At 40.7% G+C, this 17,930-nt stretch overlaps 1 protein-coding gene across 1 annotated transcript in view; it reads right to left on the bottom strand.

Moving 5' to 3' along the window:
* GRK3 (G protein-coupled receptor kinase 3) overlaps window positions 1–17,930 on the bottom strand; it is a 113,165-nt gene that overhangs the window by 60,277 nt on the left and 34,958 nt on the right. Inside the window, exon 2 of the mRNA XM_053469351.1 lies at window positions 17,627–17,703. Coding sequence (XP_053325326.1) covers window positions 17,627–17,703 — 77 coding nt within the window. The remainder of the gene's footprint in view (window positions 1–17,626; window positions 17,704–17,930) is intronic.

Genomic DNA, 17,930 nt, shown 5'->3' with positions numbered 1-17,930 from the left:
CCCTTTTTCACGCCTCCTTATGTTCCAATTACCCATACTACTCCCTTAGAATATAGGCTCACAAGCGTGGCCCTCAAGAGCCCACCATTACTGCCTGGAATTTTTTGTAAAACTATCATAAGGCTAGATGGCAAATTTACAGGCAGGGTTCTCTTCTCCCGATTTATGTATTAAATTCTATTTGTTATGTATGTGTTAACTGCCCCATTTAAATTGTACAGTGCTGCATAAAAGATAATATTAATAACAATAGTTATAATACATTTATCAGTTTAATGAGGCTAGCAGGGGTACAGGAAACTATTGTCATCTACATGAATGAAGCAATTCTGTGGAAAAGTCACAGATCTGGAGAAAATGGCAAGCTTTCAGTAGTTTCTACAGTGATTGGGCCAGAGTTCACGCAAGATAGACAGACTGACACATACAGACATGCCTATATATTAACTTTATTGTATGACTGCTCATTTAAAATAAGCCAGCTTCAGTTATTACAATGAGAATCTAGAAGGACACAATCTCCTTATCTAAGGGGATGCAAGAATAATAATCTACTTATCTATAGAGAAGCAATAAATTAGCCTAGTGTTTTAAACGTTACCCAGCCAAGACATACTATGGCTGGGGAGCAGATTAAAATCTAAAGTGGAAGCAGACTGAGAACACACACAAGCTATCATTTGATCCTTCACAACCCAGCATGATTTGGGGCATAAGTAATTATTTGTACTGCAGAGCACATACAATTAATGTGATTGCCACTGTCATCATCAGTATGTTTGGTGACAGACACGCAACAATTAGTCTCTTGTTGTAAAACATTGAATGCTGACCAGATGCTAGAGAGAACGCTTTTTATAATCATAAGCCTAGTTCTCTAATATGCAACGTCAATTAAAAATCCCTTTTAGACGGATGCATTATAAAAGCAGACCCAGCTACCTTCACCACTAGTGCACCGCAATGTCTGGTCCACTTCTATCCACCAAGCCCTGTGCTAATCGCTCCAGTTTGCTAAAGATGACACAAGGGACTTTGCAGCGGATTGAAATTTGTTGCAATTGAGGCATGTGTGAAAAGAATAAAATCAATATAATTAATTTAACTCGATGCCACCATATTGTCAGTAACCATGTCAACCTGCATACGGATTCCAGATGAGAAACAGAATGAGATGTCAGCTCAGTCCTCGGAGGACACATGTTACAAACAGGCAGCAGTGGAAGGAACAGGGGGATAATGCAGAGAAGAGCATGCTGGAAGAACAGGGAAAAGAGAAAAGCGCTCTCCCAGCTCGGCTCTATGCCGTGTTAATCCCAGCAGTATTTACATCAAACACGGCTTTGGCCCACCATTAAAGAGAGGTTACCATAAAATGATACATATAATGCACGCAACCCACATCTGGATCTGTCATGAGGGTATTATCATCCTCGTATTCTGTGGGGGGTAACACTCAACACAGTACAAGAGAGACAGGGGTTTAGTCACTAATGGGACTGCAGGAGAGTTGAATAATATACACTACTATATCCTAGAGATCTATATATTATGCTGAGCTCAATTACAGAGGGCATCTGCTGCAAGAAGGCCTGATGGGGCCCTGCATAATGCACAGTAAAATTAAGATGAACTTAATGTACTAATCATTTTACTAGTTACACTTGCTGGCCATTAAAAGGTTAACAGGCTAAGCATTGGATCATCTCCAGCTACTGGGTCACGTGCTTGAAGATGATGGAAACCAGGCCATGATAAGACAGCAGAGTTCCTAAGAGATAGCTTTCCCTTTTAGGGTCCTGAAAAATCCTCTCAGCTCTCAAGTCACAAGGGGCAACGTCTTTTGGATGGACCGCTTCCCGCTTAAGTTCATTAAGGAAAACAATGAGAAGTAGAAGCAGGCAGCGGCGGAGCAAAAATCAACGCAGAATGGATTCAAAGTTACATTTGTATGACGGAAGGGGTTAACAAATACAATAAATTATAGCGCAAATGAAATCTTCAAACATCGGAGGTGTAGATGCGTACAGGAGAAAGGTCTACTTGTGCTTGGAGAACAGAGACTACAGGAGTTCAGCTTCTCCGCTCTGCGGTATCATTGACCTGTAATTCTTCGAAAGCAAATTTCTCTACAAGTTGTGCTGGGGCTCAAAGTCATTTGGTTACACGGCCCGAGTCTTTAGAAGAAATTTTTCTCCTAATCCACACACGTGTGCACAGAGTTTAGAAATGTTGTAAATATAACTGCTTAAAGGTGCCGTTCCATTTATTGTGCGTAATATAAGATTTTTTATAACCAAAAGCTGGATTAGAAGCATCCACGTGTCCAAACCTTTCCTGCAACTAATTCTTTAATCATGTAACATTCTGACACTTTCATAATACAACACAAAAGATACACAGATTGTTGAATGTACCCTTTCAATAGTACAGGAACAGATTTAGAGAGCTGGGGGGGGGTCTTTAGTTTTTTTTAATAAGTTGGGCTTTTCTGTGCGTCATTCCTTGTAGGAGAAGTAAGTGAATGTAGGCGATAAGATCAATGTCAGCAAGAAGGCAGTGCAATTACCCTGAAACACCAGCTTGTAGCTTCTAACATACAAGTAGTTTATCATCAAGAGTACTGCCTTATATAGACGCCAACCTTAACTTAACTAAAAGAACAACGCTATCAGTTTATGCACGGAATCATGTAAGCTGTCTGTGTAAGGAATTAAAGAAGAATCTGGTCCAAAAAAATAAAATGAAAAAGCAGTCCCACTGATTCAGCTCCTTGGTAAGTAATATAACCATGGAAAATTACACAGAACTCGCCAAACTTGGGGTATTTGGATGTAGAGGCAGACCAAGCAATATACGGGCGTACAGTGTGACGGGATCCCCAATATTTCTGCATTCGATTTTTTGAATGCCATTCGCTGAAGTTGTGGGATTCGCAGGAACCCTGGAATCTGAATGTGTATGCCATATGCTTTTTAGGTTGGGCGCTCCCCTTTCTGTATATTTTTGTATTTTTTTTTTTGCTGGCTAAAAAGAAAAATCTGCAGGCTATGGGTACTTGGAAAATGTTCTTTGCACGTGAATCCATCAGACATTTGTTAGAAGAAGAATTATATATAACTATATTTATATTTAAACACATCCTTAAAGCGGTGTAGTGTAACTTTGTATTGCCTACAAACAACAATTTGCATAAAATGATCTGCTTGCCTGCCGGATTCCAGAAACACGCTAACCTGTGTAACAAAGTTTATAGTTTTCCCTAAGATTCCGTAGAACTGTAAAAAAGAAAAGCAATTAACCCTATTGCCACAAATGTCATTTTCAATGAACCATCTCCTTTATCAGTAATCCAATTAAATAAAAACAAAAGATGTCCCCATCATTATGGCGGCCTCGGTTTGATAAAAGTCACGGGACTTGCATTCTTCCAAGTTACAGACGGAAACGCCACTAATTGGGGCTGGCCTATGCAGAGTAAATCAAATTAAATTCTAGACTGACATCTCCTTTTACCGCAATTAAAGTAATTAGTATAGAGAACATACACGAGAACATACAGAACCCCGTTTGCCTCTGCGAGAATGCGGTAATGTATGGGCACGCCGGAGGACAAAAGCTGGCCCTACACCAGACACCGTGTACCGAAACAAAGCCTAATCGGTGAAGAATCGCGTGCTAAGTGTTGTCAATGTGTTGCTGTTGCAGAGCTCATCCATCCAGCTAATGGCTCTTCCTTATCACAAAAATAAGTAAACTGTATTTAGTAGGTCAGCCGATCTTATCATCGAGATGCTCCTTGCTTCAGCAATAATGCATTCAAGCCGATCGCTTAATCAAACGTTGTCCTCCGCATCAAAAGAGTTGAACTTGAAGACTTCCAGCTGCTGTTGTGGTACAAGTTTCCGTATCCTTACTGGAGTGGCTGGGGGTGAACAGTACAAAACTACAGCATGCCAACGCGAGGAGGAACAATATATTTGCTGGTGGTGGTACAAACCGGCATGAAAGAAATTAAGAAGAGGCCTGTTGCATTTTTGATAATAGGAAGCATGTGGGGTAAGCAGGAGTTAAATGGAATCGATTTGGCAAAGAGAGGTGGGTGACGCTAATGGAGCAAAGCATTAGGAGGACAGAACCAGAGCAAATCGCTGCGTAACCCTAGCAATGAGCACGCGTGAATCTAAAGAAAGCGAAGCCCAGCAAGGGATAAATTAAGAAGGGATTAGCGCCGAGGTTACTGAAGACATAAAGAAGGGAAGAAAAATCAATCATCTTCGTAAGAGAAGCAACTAAGTAGGTAAGACAGCAACATTAGATGGCTGTCCCATAAAAGCCGCATTGTGAAGAAGCACCAGAACATTCTAATGACAGCTAGAAATAGAAATACCGGAGGAGTTACATGCAATGTCAGCCTTCCACCCATTAATGCCTTTTGCCATATTTTCTCATTTCAAGGACTGCCAGGAGTCCCAACAACTGCGTTATCACGTCGAAGCGTCTTTTCCAATATAAACACTTGTGATGGTAGACGGTTACATACAAGTCTAGTCTAATAAAACACCAGTGAAAACACATAAAAGTACTACTGTAAGTGTGAAAGCAGCTCATTTTCTGCATTATAAAATCCACACACAAAAAAACTAACTACATTTTATAATCTACATCCAAAACTGGACATACTTGACACAGGGAACCATTTTTTTGCTTGTACTTGATCACCGGAAACTGGTGGGTGTTTATTCTTCCTCCTACACTACCTTCTCTATTTATCATCTTCCTCATCTGTCTTTTTCCACTATATGTCCTGCACCGTTGTGTCTTGTCCCTTCCATTTCGTCTCGACATACTTCAGAATAGGTTGGCCGTCTTTGACGGATTGATTCGGGGTACATACTTTATGGAAAACTCAATTCTCCTTAATCTCATATGGAACGTCATCATCATAATATAAAGGAAAAGCTGCACGGGCCGCTATTGTATTTTACGGTCCCATTCTATTAGAATTAACGTTTCGTTTTATCAAAGCATTAAAACGATGCATTTATTAGTTCAGCCAAATGCTACCTAGAATATGAGCAGTCTGAATTCCAGCCACGGTCTGCGTTTAATACACTTGGCTCACGGCAGCAGCAGTTCCCTTGATTTTATGGTACATTGCTCATATTATGAGTCTTGGCAATAAATAGGTTCCCAGCACATTCTGGTTATCTGATTGCAGTGGATACAGTTTCAGGATCCTCACAGACTGTGTTTGATGAGGGCTCATCATAAAAAGCAAAAGTACTGAGCTGGTTACTAGTAAACACTGCTTTGTGCCAGCGTACGTGAAATGCCAATACAGTCGGATGACCTACACCCTTCTGTTTTCGCTCATTGTATTGTTGCAGTGACCTGTTAAAGGGCAGACTTAAAAGTTTATATATAAGCTGCCGGGGGAAAAAAAACAGTGCGTGTGAAATGTGCCTCAACCCACCGCAAAAGCCAGTAAAATCAACCACATGAGTCACGCAGCCCATCTCAACACACACTTTTACTACGCTGTGCATCAGTAAGCTGGGAGTACCAAAGCACTCTGTGCCAACAGAGACGGGGTGCGTGCCAGAGGCCGAGCCCCGCGCACACGCGGTGACGGTCATCTCATATTAGAAAGGAAACAGATCATTATGAAGAGCTATACAACAGCAAATTCAAGTTAATCTACAGCGATTAAAGGGGTGACATGACCAGTGATGCATTATTTTGCCTAGCATCGTGGTCACTATGTACAGAATGCACGTTATCTCTAGCAAGCCGGAGACAAGCCAAGCAAATCCCTTGGATACGTTTCATAATCAAAGCGGTTTAGTTCACATTTTCGGGTCCCATTCCAGTATTCCAGATGATTTATGTTTTTACTGCAAATAGCACATGGAATTTTCTTATGGATTTCCAAAGCTAAACACTAGACACGAAAGGAAACACGATATATATCCATGTAAGCAGTGCCGGGACGCCTAACATTTGGCACAGACTGGCCCCGCACCATTAATAAGGCAGGAATGAGAAATTTCTAAGATAAGAGCATTTATCCGGGCACTAAGAACAGCAGTTCAGTTCATGTATCCAAACCCAGTTGATTTATGGAGAATGGCTTTGTAGGCGCATGATCAGGTGCGCTACTAATTCAAAGCCAATGTGTCATTTTCTGGAATGCTGCTAGGCCAAAAAGTACTGGCATTAGGCACAGCACGATCTTGCCAACATTGTGCTTTCGTTTTATTTATTAAAAGGAAAGAACATAGAAATCATTTGCCAAAGAACATAAATGTCAGCGAACACTCAACTTTTAAGTAGCGAAAACAGAAAAGGGTCTGAAGAGCGTTTAATTCAAGGTGAAGAACACAGTTGGTGACGTGCACTCTGACCTGTATCATCCACTGAGACAGCTCAACATCAATGACTCAAACCCAGCTCACACACTCACATACAAAACACAGGGAACGAAGCTCAGGGACATGGCAGGAAACGGACCAAGGAATAAAATGGCTCCTTGCACGCCAAAATTGAATATGGATTGGAAAACAGAACTACAAATAACCCAAAATAAACTTCCTAAGCGCCACCCAATGCATTATTCTAACTAACCAAGCCTATTGCACCAGAAAGCTTAAGATGAGCTCTGAATACCCGGAGGCTGCCGCGGTGCCTCTGGCTACTGTCCACCGAATCCACAGACACCAGGGCTGCGCATGAGTGTACCGAAAGCAGGTATCTTTGTACACAAAATCCTGTGTAAATTAAACTAATATGTCTTACAGTTTCAGGGCTTTACTAAAATCATAGAAACAAAGGCAGAGACAACTAAAGCTCTTGTATGCACCAACAAGTAAATCTTACCGTAGTCACAAAACTAAACAGAAGCCTGCCATTATTTCAAAACTCTTTGTGCCTTTCCATTCCTCTGGACAGATAAGGGGGTTGTTGATGTTGTTGTTTGACTTGTACGTCTGAGAACACCATTGCTGCATTTGGATCCTACATCCGAGTCTCTGTCCTGCGATGAATTGCATTTGCATTTGCGCAACGCGGGCCGTCTAATTTTCTAATGATCAATACTTGCGCAAGCCCAAGTCACAATGCAACTTTTATAGCTAGCACAATGACAACAAAGAGCTGGTTTTCAAGCATTTTCTCATCTTCCTGTACTCAACATTAACACTTCTTCAGTCTATGACCAGGTCTATTAGACAATCTCCAGTCATCAAATAGGTAAAAATCAGTAAAGATAATCATGGGTGCTTCACCATCCACTTGTAACCGGAGATCACTACATTTTCTTAGTCTGCTCTCCACCAGGTAGCCTCCAAATGTATATGACCCTGGTCATTGAGTGCGAACTCCCACCTTGTGACAAACAAGTAACACTTAAACAATTAAAAACTGTAATTATGTTTGCTTCAACAGCTTGTTCCTCCAAGGACACCACTTTGGCATTCAAATGATTTAGGTTAAAAGCCTTGGAAGTATCTAGCATCCCTGCCTTAACCCCCCAGCACCACGGTCTTGTGCTAAGGCGATTGAGGCATGGTGCTAATGGGCAACTCTCCGTTGTGTAGATGGGTACAATTAGGTACTAACGGGATTTCCCGGAATCTGAAGGCATATAACATCAGAACCAGTACAAAGCCAAGAACCATGCGCTGCCTTTATTCCTTTCTGCTGAAGACAGTCTTATGCCTCTGAAGTCGTTCTATTTATAGAGGTATCTTTACTGTTTTCCTTAGCCGTTTCTAAAGACTGTTCTGTTTGCGCAGCAACAGAGCGACCGTGGAGATCTTCTGAAGAACAGAGAATAATTGAAGGGATTCCCAGTCCAGAGCTTGCATGTAATCTTTAGGTTCCATCACAGCGCAGGCTTATATACAGTATTTATAGGCCACTAATGAAGAAGACACTTTTCCACATTAAAAGACAGCAAGCGATTCCATCACAATAAGATTCCCTTTTTTCCTTCGGAGGAAAAGCAAACTACCAAGTTTCAAAGAATGCTGGAATAGAAAGTACAGTAAATGCCGTTATTAAAATGGTGCAAATGTGGCAGACAATGAACAAGGTGTTATGCTGTGCAATGTGTATTAAAGCATGCCGGCATGGATCCTGGTCGGCAATATTTATATTGTCAATGAAAATCAAAATGTAAGAAGCATCATAAAAAAAAAACCTGACATTTTATTTAGGCAATAACTCCCTTTCTTCCCCCGATCACGTAGGCTGGCACAAGCTGGTGCTCCTCAAGTGCATTTCTGACCTCATCGACAAGGAGAATTTATTGCAAACCTGTATGTACGGGCTCCAAGTGCTCTCCTGCACTGTTCACTTCTGTTTCCACATTCATGGTGTGTCCAAGAGGCAAATACTTTTGCAGAACTAGATGCGTCTCACCTACGCATTCTTAATGAAGAAGGGATTATTACCCTGTTACACGGTAAGAAGAAAGGCGAGTCTAGCTAAATCCTTCTGTTTTAGGAGAGGCTTAGGATTTGCAATAAATACACCTTAGATGAAACAAGATTAACTCACAAGAAGCAAAGAGAAATGGATTTGGCCAAAGCCAAGTCCCTAAGAGACGAGACACAATTTCTCCAATTTAGACACCGTTCTAGTTTTGTCTAAAAGAATATCATCAAAGTGTCAGAATCAGCGGAAAAGCTTTATGGAAGACTGAAGATCTGTCTTACTGCTTTATAAAGCATTTCAAATCAATTTCTTAGCCTTCGGCCGACTGAACGCCATCGGTGCATCATACTACTCTCCCTCTTTGCTGCAAGGGAGTGAGGATCAAAGCAGAAGAAATGCTTACTCAGCCCAAAGTACATGGATTTTACTGTGTGCTTATCCTCACCATCACTTGCATTTCAAAACCCCTCATATTTGTAAAATATGGTCAGGGATGGAAGGCTTGCACCATTTCCCAAAGTTGTTCTTCTATGCAGTTACTGAACCCTGAAGAGTTTACCACTTATGTCTTATTTCTTTAATAATATAGATTATTTTAGTATTTGTATAAAGATGTGGGTAAAACTTTCTCTCAGTTGTTATTAGTCATTTAGATTGAATGTTTAACAATGACTCAGACCAAGTAGAGGATCCTAACTTACTACGATAGATCGTGTGGCTGCTGATAACGAGAATTCCCTATGCAACATACAAACCTCAAAGTATTGATACGCTGAACACAAGGAGAATGAGGGCATCTGCAGTTCATCAGCTGGATAGCAGTGAACATTTTAATAGGCTAGCTAAGGAATTGCCCCACCACATACAACTACTCCAAAACGCTGCTAAATAAAATGGAATATGAGGCTGCATAAGGACAGTAGCAGATTAGAATCGGCTTCTCATCATCACTTGAAGAGTTATGAAGGACATCCTAAAGGCCACTGCCTATGCAGGTTTACAAATTGCCCCTTAATGACAAAGCCCGTACATGTACGGGCTCAAAATGCATTGTTTTCAATGGGTTTAGGGACCCCCATTGTCCTTAAGGGGTTAATATAACTAGAGAGACAGGTTTCTAGGGTAATAAACATTGGCAAGATAGACAAAGTGAAGTTAGTGTGCAGGAAGTGATGTCATACTGCCAACGGTGGATTTTTAACTATGATAACGTAACTAGCACGACATTAGACAGCAGATAATGGGAGATTCATTTAGCAGGGGACACCCCAATAATTTTTCTTTGGAAGGTCAAGCAGGTCCATTGCTAATTTACACACACATCTAGCAAAACTGAACTACGATACAGATTCTGCTTTGTGACAGGCTCCAATGTATTTCAATTCAGGTTTTTTTTTTTTATTTAGTTTGTTTTAAACAGTTTACCAGATGAATTAAGAACATGTATGGACCCAGTACTCCCCTTCATAGATTTCTGCAGAATTACAGTAGCAGAGAAGGGGATATGCCCTCGTGTATAAATCAAAACCAGGAAAATCTCACTTAGATGTATAAAGAAGCCATGTAATTGGCAGCAGTTGGCAAAACATCTGTATATTAGGACACCAATGTCTGTAATGAGGCACAGCTTGCTTTGTCTCGTTTCTTTCCCATTGTATGGTGCTGCTTTATTCGTAAATAATATTGAGAATTTGGTGAAGCATCCACGATAACTTGCCCTGCTGCTTACCCTCAGAAACGGGAGAGGCAAAGAAAACAGACCACCTTCACCATATTTGAAATATATTTCAAGCTCAACTCTTGGAATGCTTTGAAGAAGAAGAAGAAGAAGAAGAAGAAGAAGAAGACAGGACCTCTCTCTCTTTAAGGAGCAAAGGGATATCTGTCTTTATAAAGCCTTGAAGAAGTCTGCACAAAGCAGTAAGAATGTAACATTTAAGAAAAATGCCAAACTCGTGTTTACAAAATTTGATTTGTATTCAGAATACACCAGCTTGTTTTAGCAAAGTTACCAGTAAAGCTCGAAACATAATACTGGGCAGAGAAGACATTCTCTTAAATACCCGCTGGTCCTAATCGCATACATGCAGAATTTCCTCACCAATGTGCTGTTATTAGGGAAAACCAGAAAATTACCATTATGTCAACAAGCCAAGCGTACAATTACTCAAAACAGTTATTGGAACCAAAAATATTCTTCCATTTAACGAAACCTGAAATGCCCCCCTGCAGGCTTCCCAGTTACCCAGTAAAGCATCTGAAGGGGTTAAGATTGAACTCAGTGAGAATGAGTGAAGTGTTGGCCATAAAAACTGTAAGAGGTCAGTGCAATATGATTGATTTCTGCCATAAATCTGGGCAGCAGCAGCTTAAAATAGCAAATAAAAATTTAAGCTAAAGCAATTAATTCCACCAGCTCCAATGTAGAATTAAATGCAATAACTGATTTGAGTTTTCACTGAGAACAAGGTTTTTTCTCATTCAAGTCAAAATTTGTTCATAAAGCCATAAAATCAATGAGGCAGCGACCCTGGACAAAGCCTGAAAATTAAGACTGTCCTGTGAAAACTGGGACTGTTGGGCGGTATGAGACAGGTTGGTGTGCCATCCTTTCATAGAAACACTCAGCAGGTCATGGCCGGCACAGCTTGCCTTGTCTTGTCTTAAGCTGCAGACGCTCCATGAAGTCAGGGAGTTCACATGGTCTGCAAACACTCTATAACAGGGGCGTCCAACCTGCGGCCCTCCAGCTGCTGCAGGACTACATCTCCCATAATGCTCTTTCAGCCAAAGGGCTGGCTGAGGAGGATGGGAGATGTAGTCCTGCAGCAGCTGGAGGGCCGCAGGTTGGATACCCCTGTTCCATAAAATATAGATTCACTTCTGTGCAGACGCATTCTTTATCAAAGAAGCCCCTTAATCTAACATTATTTTTTTTACGAAGCAGCTCTTCTACAACAGTTTAGGCTCTACTCCTGTATTTCAAAAGCGTGGAGGCAAAGATAATACGAAAGCAGAACAACTTGCCCGTTAAACAAGCTGCCACACACTAACAACTAAAAAAAATAAGCAACCATTTGTATTCTAAAAACAATGCACAACTACGTTATTGTCCCCGAGTCAATAGCACATCAAGTCAGTTCACTAAATACCCACCACTTCCCATTAGCTAGCAAAATATTTACTCCGCAGCGACGTGTATTTGGAAAAGTTAACTGTTACATCCCGTTAAAGCAAGCTGTGAATCGTACAGCCCTGCGACCATAAACATTGATATATGATTTTATATATATATATATATATATATATAGATATATATATATATATATATATATATATAGATATATATATATATACACACATACACGTGTATGCGAGAGCCATCAATCATTTGCCATGCCGTCTTAAGTTATTATGAAAGAAAATGGCCTACGGGTCAAAGCCCTTTATATACGGGCTGTAAAAATGTGCCTGAGCTAAGAAATAAACAGATTTTATAAAGTACTGGGTCATTTCAGTGAGCTATTTTTACCCGAGATACCATGAATTATCTGCACACAAATATTTACACAATGTTACCCAGGAACAACCCTGTTCTTCCAGGAAACATCGTAGTGCTGCCCGTCAATCCTGCTGCATTCAATTACTCGGCCCGGATACCGTCTCACGATGAGAACGGGCTCCCTGATTCCATCGCGTTAATAATCAATGAAAAGCAAGAGGTTCTAGAGGTGTCAAAATTTCTGAATGTCGTCACGAAATACCCGATGCTGCCCATTTTCAGTTAAAAAGGGATAGACAAAAGGTTGTTAAGGTTTTACGTTGACAAAGAATCATTCTGCTGCAAAGTTTGAGAAGTAATGTTCTCCTGGCCGCTTCTCTTCTTTGAAGCTTTCCATTAATTGTTACAGGGTCGTCATACAAGTAGACTGTAAGCTCAAAAGAGCAAGACCCTCTCCCGCTTCTGTACCAGAGAGCTTTGTCTGTGTTATGTTACCGTTAATATGCTACATAATAAATACATAATAAATACGCATAAACAAATGCCTTTAACACTATACTGATAAAATCTAAATCTCCTTTTAGGGGACATGGTCAATGAGAAACACCAGAAAACCTACGCATACAACAGCCGTCAGCTCTCAGCATGCTATTTACCAAAGTGGGAGAAATCATCCTTTTACCCCTAGCATGCAAACAAGAAGAAGCTTCTTTATTAAGGTCACGCTATTGATCAAGTACAACGCAACTCACGCAATTGCTTCAAAACATGTCTCCTTGCAAAAGCCAGCCATATCTATCCTGCATACACAGAGCGTGCGCGGCTTTAAATAGCTTACCAACAGGAAAGCATCCCCTTACGAAACACTAAAGCACAATCACCGCTTCCCTCATATGTTGCCATGACATCCTTTCTATGGCGGCAAAGAACAGAAAGAATCATCCAGGGAACAATATCTGATAACGGCTCAAGGAAAGCATTGTACATTAGAAACCCACCTTACGTGTATATCATGGGGAGGCATAGGTAGCTGAAGCTCAGTATTTGCTTTGATCATTCCTCCTCACTTACTTATCTCTGCCTTATTAAGTTGCTGATTGATGTTCATTGGCCCAGACAGCCTTGGTAAAGGTGGGGGAGAGGAATATGAAATAATGGTGGTCCTACCACCAATCTCAACTTCCACAAGGCAATTTTTTAAAGTAAAATATCTCCAAAGCATGTAAACGGACTCATGAACCAAAAGCACATGCTAAAGGTTATTTGGTAGTTTCAATACATTAGCTTAGCTATTCTAAATGTTTGGGCTTCCCATTAAATCATTTCACTATGTGGTATTACTACGCAGAACCACCTTGTGGGAGGAATAACATATTACAGACTGGTATACAGACTGGTAATACTCACACAAGTAGCCTGATTCTGTAGAAGAGCCGTACCGTAGCTACATGAGCCAGCACTGAGAAGGTTAAAGAGACCCTGCTACATGTGCTGAACCCCACAGGGTGTTATTTTTACATACGCTGTCCTTACATTGTCAGTGCTGGGCGGACTGCTCCCACCGCACAGAACCGGCTCTGTATCTCCATTCAAAGTATTGGTTGTTTGCTGATGAACAGATCAAAAGTCAGGCATTCCCAACATCAACTCTTCAATTACAGATTAACGAGCCAATTAAACATCCACATACACACACCCATATACGCCCAGATCATTTATACATACACTGAATGTTCCACTTGATGGGCCTGTGTCTTTTTTTTCTTCACCCTAAATTACTACATTACATACATCGATAACAGTAGTATTCAACAGACGTGTGCATTCAGATTCGTACAAATTTTTATTTATTTTAAATTGGCCAACTTTCTCAAGTCGTACGAACCTCTGAAAACAAGGAGGGCCTCCAACGAAACAGAAAGAAATTAAAGGGCCATAAATTTTCATTTGAATTCCATGCTCTCCCACCCCATTCACACCCTCCCACCCTCATTCATGCCTTCCCACCCTCATTCACGCACTCATGTTATTGTTGAACGGTACCTGTTGCAGACCGGGTTGGGGTCAAGGGAGTTGTACTTGAACAGATGGACAGCTGCCAGTCACATGGACATGAACTAAACAGCACTTCCTTCTCATTACTGTGTTTCTATGTAAAGAGTGTTGTACTTAAAGGACTATAACGCATATAATGCTGACGGATCCATCAACATAGTGCAGTTATCGCTGCGAGCTATCACACCAGCTGGCACCATTGATCACGACAGGTTAAATATTAATACAAAAGAAGAACTGAATAGGGAGTGAAGTAATAGTTACACAACAACTCTGTTATTATGGTACACAGCCCACGAGCATATGCCTCAAGAACCAAGACCAAAATAAAAATCTTTTGCAGGCTAATAGGTGTATTCACGGAAGTTGCACTTCACCGAGAGGGTGAGATTTAAACATGCATGAGACAGGCATAAAGCTTTCTTCGCTACAAGACAAGGACAAGGACTGATAAAAGGTCCGAGGTCTTTAGAGCCGGAAAAATGGGCAGACTAGATGGGCTAAATGATTATTATCTCTAATAATTACATGTTTGCATTCGGAATACAGAGACCTCTGTATGAGGCAGCCAGGACTGTTCAGAAGCACAGGGCATGGAAAAGAAAATGCAATTCAATTTTCGTTTTTTTTTCCAGTACAGAGATGACAAATATATACTACAGGACATTCCTTCAAGGAACATGGATTACAAAACATAAATCGAACACGCTGCAGATGAAAAAAACACATAGAAGACGGAAGACAGAGGGATTTTTATTCCACAAATGGAAACATTTTCTATATTGCATTAAAGGGACAGTATAGCGTACCATATGGCCAAACAAGCCAAGGCTAGGCTAGTGAAACTGTGCGTATGCATAGAGGATCGAGGGTCCCTTTAAGGAAGACTGTACTCACAAATGAAATTACCGTATTTGCTCGATTATAAGACGACCCTGATTATAAGACGACCCCCCAAAATCTGAATATTAACTTAGGAAAAAAAGAAAAAGCCTGAATATAAGACGACCCTAAAGGAAAAAAGTTTTACCAGTAAATGTTAATTCATGTAAACTATTTTTTTTAATAAAAGCTATGATTGAGAAAAATATATTTTTTTGTTTTTATTTCTTGTATTTTCCAACCTGTCCCCCAGTTACGCACATCTGCCCCCAGGCTTGCCACACCAATATGGCACTGTGGCCCATGATATGCCTTTTAACCCTCTATATGCCACTGTGCCCCATGGTATGCCTTTGAGGCAGAGTGGCATTAAGGGAGTTAAAAGGCATTGTATAGAGCACTCTGCCTCCAGAAATGCCTTATACCCCTATATGCCACTCTGGCATTTAGGGGGTTAAAAGGCATATTATGGGGCAGAGTGGCATATAGGGAGGTATAAGGCATTTCAGGAGGCAGAGTGCACTATTAAATGCCCCCTTAACGCCACTCTGCCTCCTGAAATGCCTTATACCTCCCTATATGCCACTCTGCCCCGTAATATGCATTTTAACCCCCTAAGTGCCAGAGTGGCATATAGGGGTGTAAGGCATTACACACACACACACACACACACACACACACTTACTTACTTACTTACTTACTTACCGGTGCTTCCAATTTCCGGCTGTATTGCCGGGGCAGCGGGTTGACATCTCATTCCGCGGCAGCCGGAAGGAGGTGGAGTTGGCAGCGGGGGTTTGTATGCGTCCGTCGCAAATACCTTCCCCGGCTCTCAGAGATCAGGAACTCTTGAACTCTGATCTCTGACAGTCGGGGAAGGTATTTGCGACGGACGCATACAAACCCCCGCTGCCAACTTCACCTCCGGAAGCACCAGTAAGTGTGTGTGTGTGTGTGGGGGGGGGGGGATCTGGATCTTAGTCTCCTAATCAGACCTCTATTTGAGGTCTGATTAGAAGACGACCCCGATTATAAGACGAGGGGTATTTTTCAGAGCATTTGCTCTGAAAAAAACCTCGTCTTATAATCAAGCAAATACGGTAATATAGAAAGCACTCACATCTGCCTCAACACACAAAACTAAACCAAAATAATTTGGTTTTCTAAGAAACAAGCAAAGCATAGCAAATTGCATCGCGTCTCCTACTGTGTTAGTCTTCATGCGCCACCTCCCCTCCCTAAATTATGACCGGGATAGCAATAGATTAGGCCATTGGCCATCTGTTATAATGCTCAGACCACATCCATTTACAATGTTTCCTTTGGCTGGCTACAAAAACAGGCAAGCAGATGTAGCCAAACTCCAGGAGACTATGGGGGTTATGCATCAAAAATGATTCTGCTACAAGTTTATTATAGAAACCAAAGGACTGGCACAATTAGCAGGTACATGTCATCGCAATTAGACCGCTTTAAGAACGTTGCAACGCTTCTAATTGCTTTTAATAATGAATTGTCAGTATTATTTAGAACAAAAGAAAAGGTGCCCCCCAAAAAACATATCCAAACAAATAATATCCATGGTTGTAATTGTTGGAACAGCAGCCTTCCCAGAAACGATCCCACAAAAAAATCTAAATATATCTAAAAGTTCATAAGTTGTTTATGAACATTTTGGCTGTTTACAGAATCTAGCGCGGTTTCTGCTTGTGAAAGGAAACGCCGATGGGTTTCTCTTTAGAGTCGTTGACTATATAAAGTAAAAAGGTTCCTCTAAATACATTAAAGAACTTTTAATTGGATCTATACATTATATATATTATTATACATTATTATGTATATCTTACATACATAAATGCGTATAGCCTATTTGAAAAGCCAGCATTTAGGACTACAAGACGATATGTTGTAGCAAATGAAAGGAACAAATGCCCTTCTTCTAAAAACAATGTTAACTTTTTATTCTTTCAGATCCATAACTTTCTGTAAAAATTTGCCATCATTTTTCAGGGCTGTAATTAGAATACAAAAGAATATGACAGCCTGGAAGGCTAACCGCGGTATAACCGGGACTGAATCCAAACCAAATAACTAACAATCTCATTCTTGTCTAAATTTGCCTGGAATCTGAAATACCCGCTATGATAAAAGTACAGAATGTATTTATTTTTTTTTTAAAAAAGACACTCAAATCAGGAAAGAGCCTTAAATAATTGGAAAGAAGTAAAGTCAGAGGGGTAAAATCTAAAATCGCCACGGTTTTCTTTCGCCGCCTAGAAATCTGATCCCAATTATCACCTTCTTTCAACAAGTTAATCGCAGTCCTGAAGCTCCATATGTTTAGCTGTGAAGTCAGTCCACGGTAAATGGTATGACTGTAAGCAAATGGTCCAACGTGACAAGCGAGATCTCTTCACTTATCACCTTGGTGTGTTTTTTTTACCCAACACGTCAACAGTAACATGAAGGATCATAAATAAGGAGGCTACACACAGGCAGGTCTATCTTCTTTCACTACTGGTGTACCAGCTTTAGAGTTACCTTTTTACTCAAACACGTCTTCCTCATGGCTACTTCCAGCTTCCACCAAAAAGAACACAAATCCTCACAAATCAGCTCTCAATGACATTTAAAATGGCACACCTCCACAGTATGTAAGGTTCACTTTATGGAAAGACAAGCTCAAGCACCACATTGAACTTGTGTTTCTAATTCGTATCAGTTATTCTGACAAGGTTGGAAGCTCACCTATTTTCTGGTTGAATATCTTGTCGAAGGTCAGTTCACCTCTCTCCTCCAGATATTTCTGCATCACGCTTCGAATGCTGCAAAGAGACAATCACATTGGAATTAAAATATAGCCTCCGCTGTACTCTTCAAAACGACGCCGAATTTCGTTATTTCATAACGTCAAAGGGTGCAATAAGGGAAAGGGGAGCCTGAATGGGATATTCAAGAAAATGTATACAAAACAAAATAAGACCAACATTGTGTAGCACACGTTATCTCTAATGTACCGTGCACAGTTATTGTTCTGTGATATACTGAAAGC

The sequence above is a fragment of the Spea bombifrons genome, chromosome 1 (genome assembly GCF_027358695.1).
Source record: "Spea bombifrons isolate aSpeBom1 chromosome 1, aSpeBom1.2.pri, whole genome shotgun sequence".
Taxonomy (NCBI): Eukaryota; Metazoa; Chordata; class Amphibia; order Anura; family Pelobatidae; genus Spea; species Spea bombifrons.
This window is presented reverse-complemented; position numbering and strand designations above follow the sequence as displayed.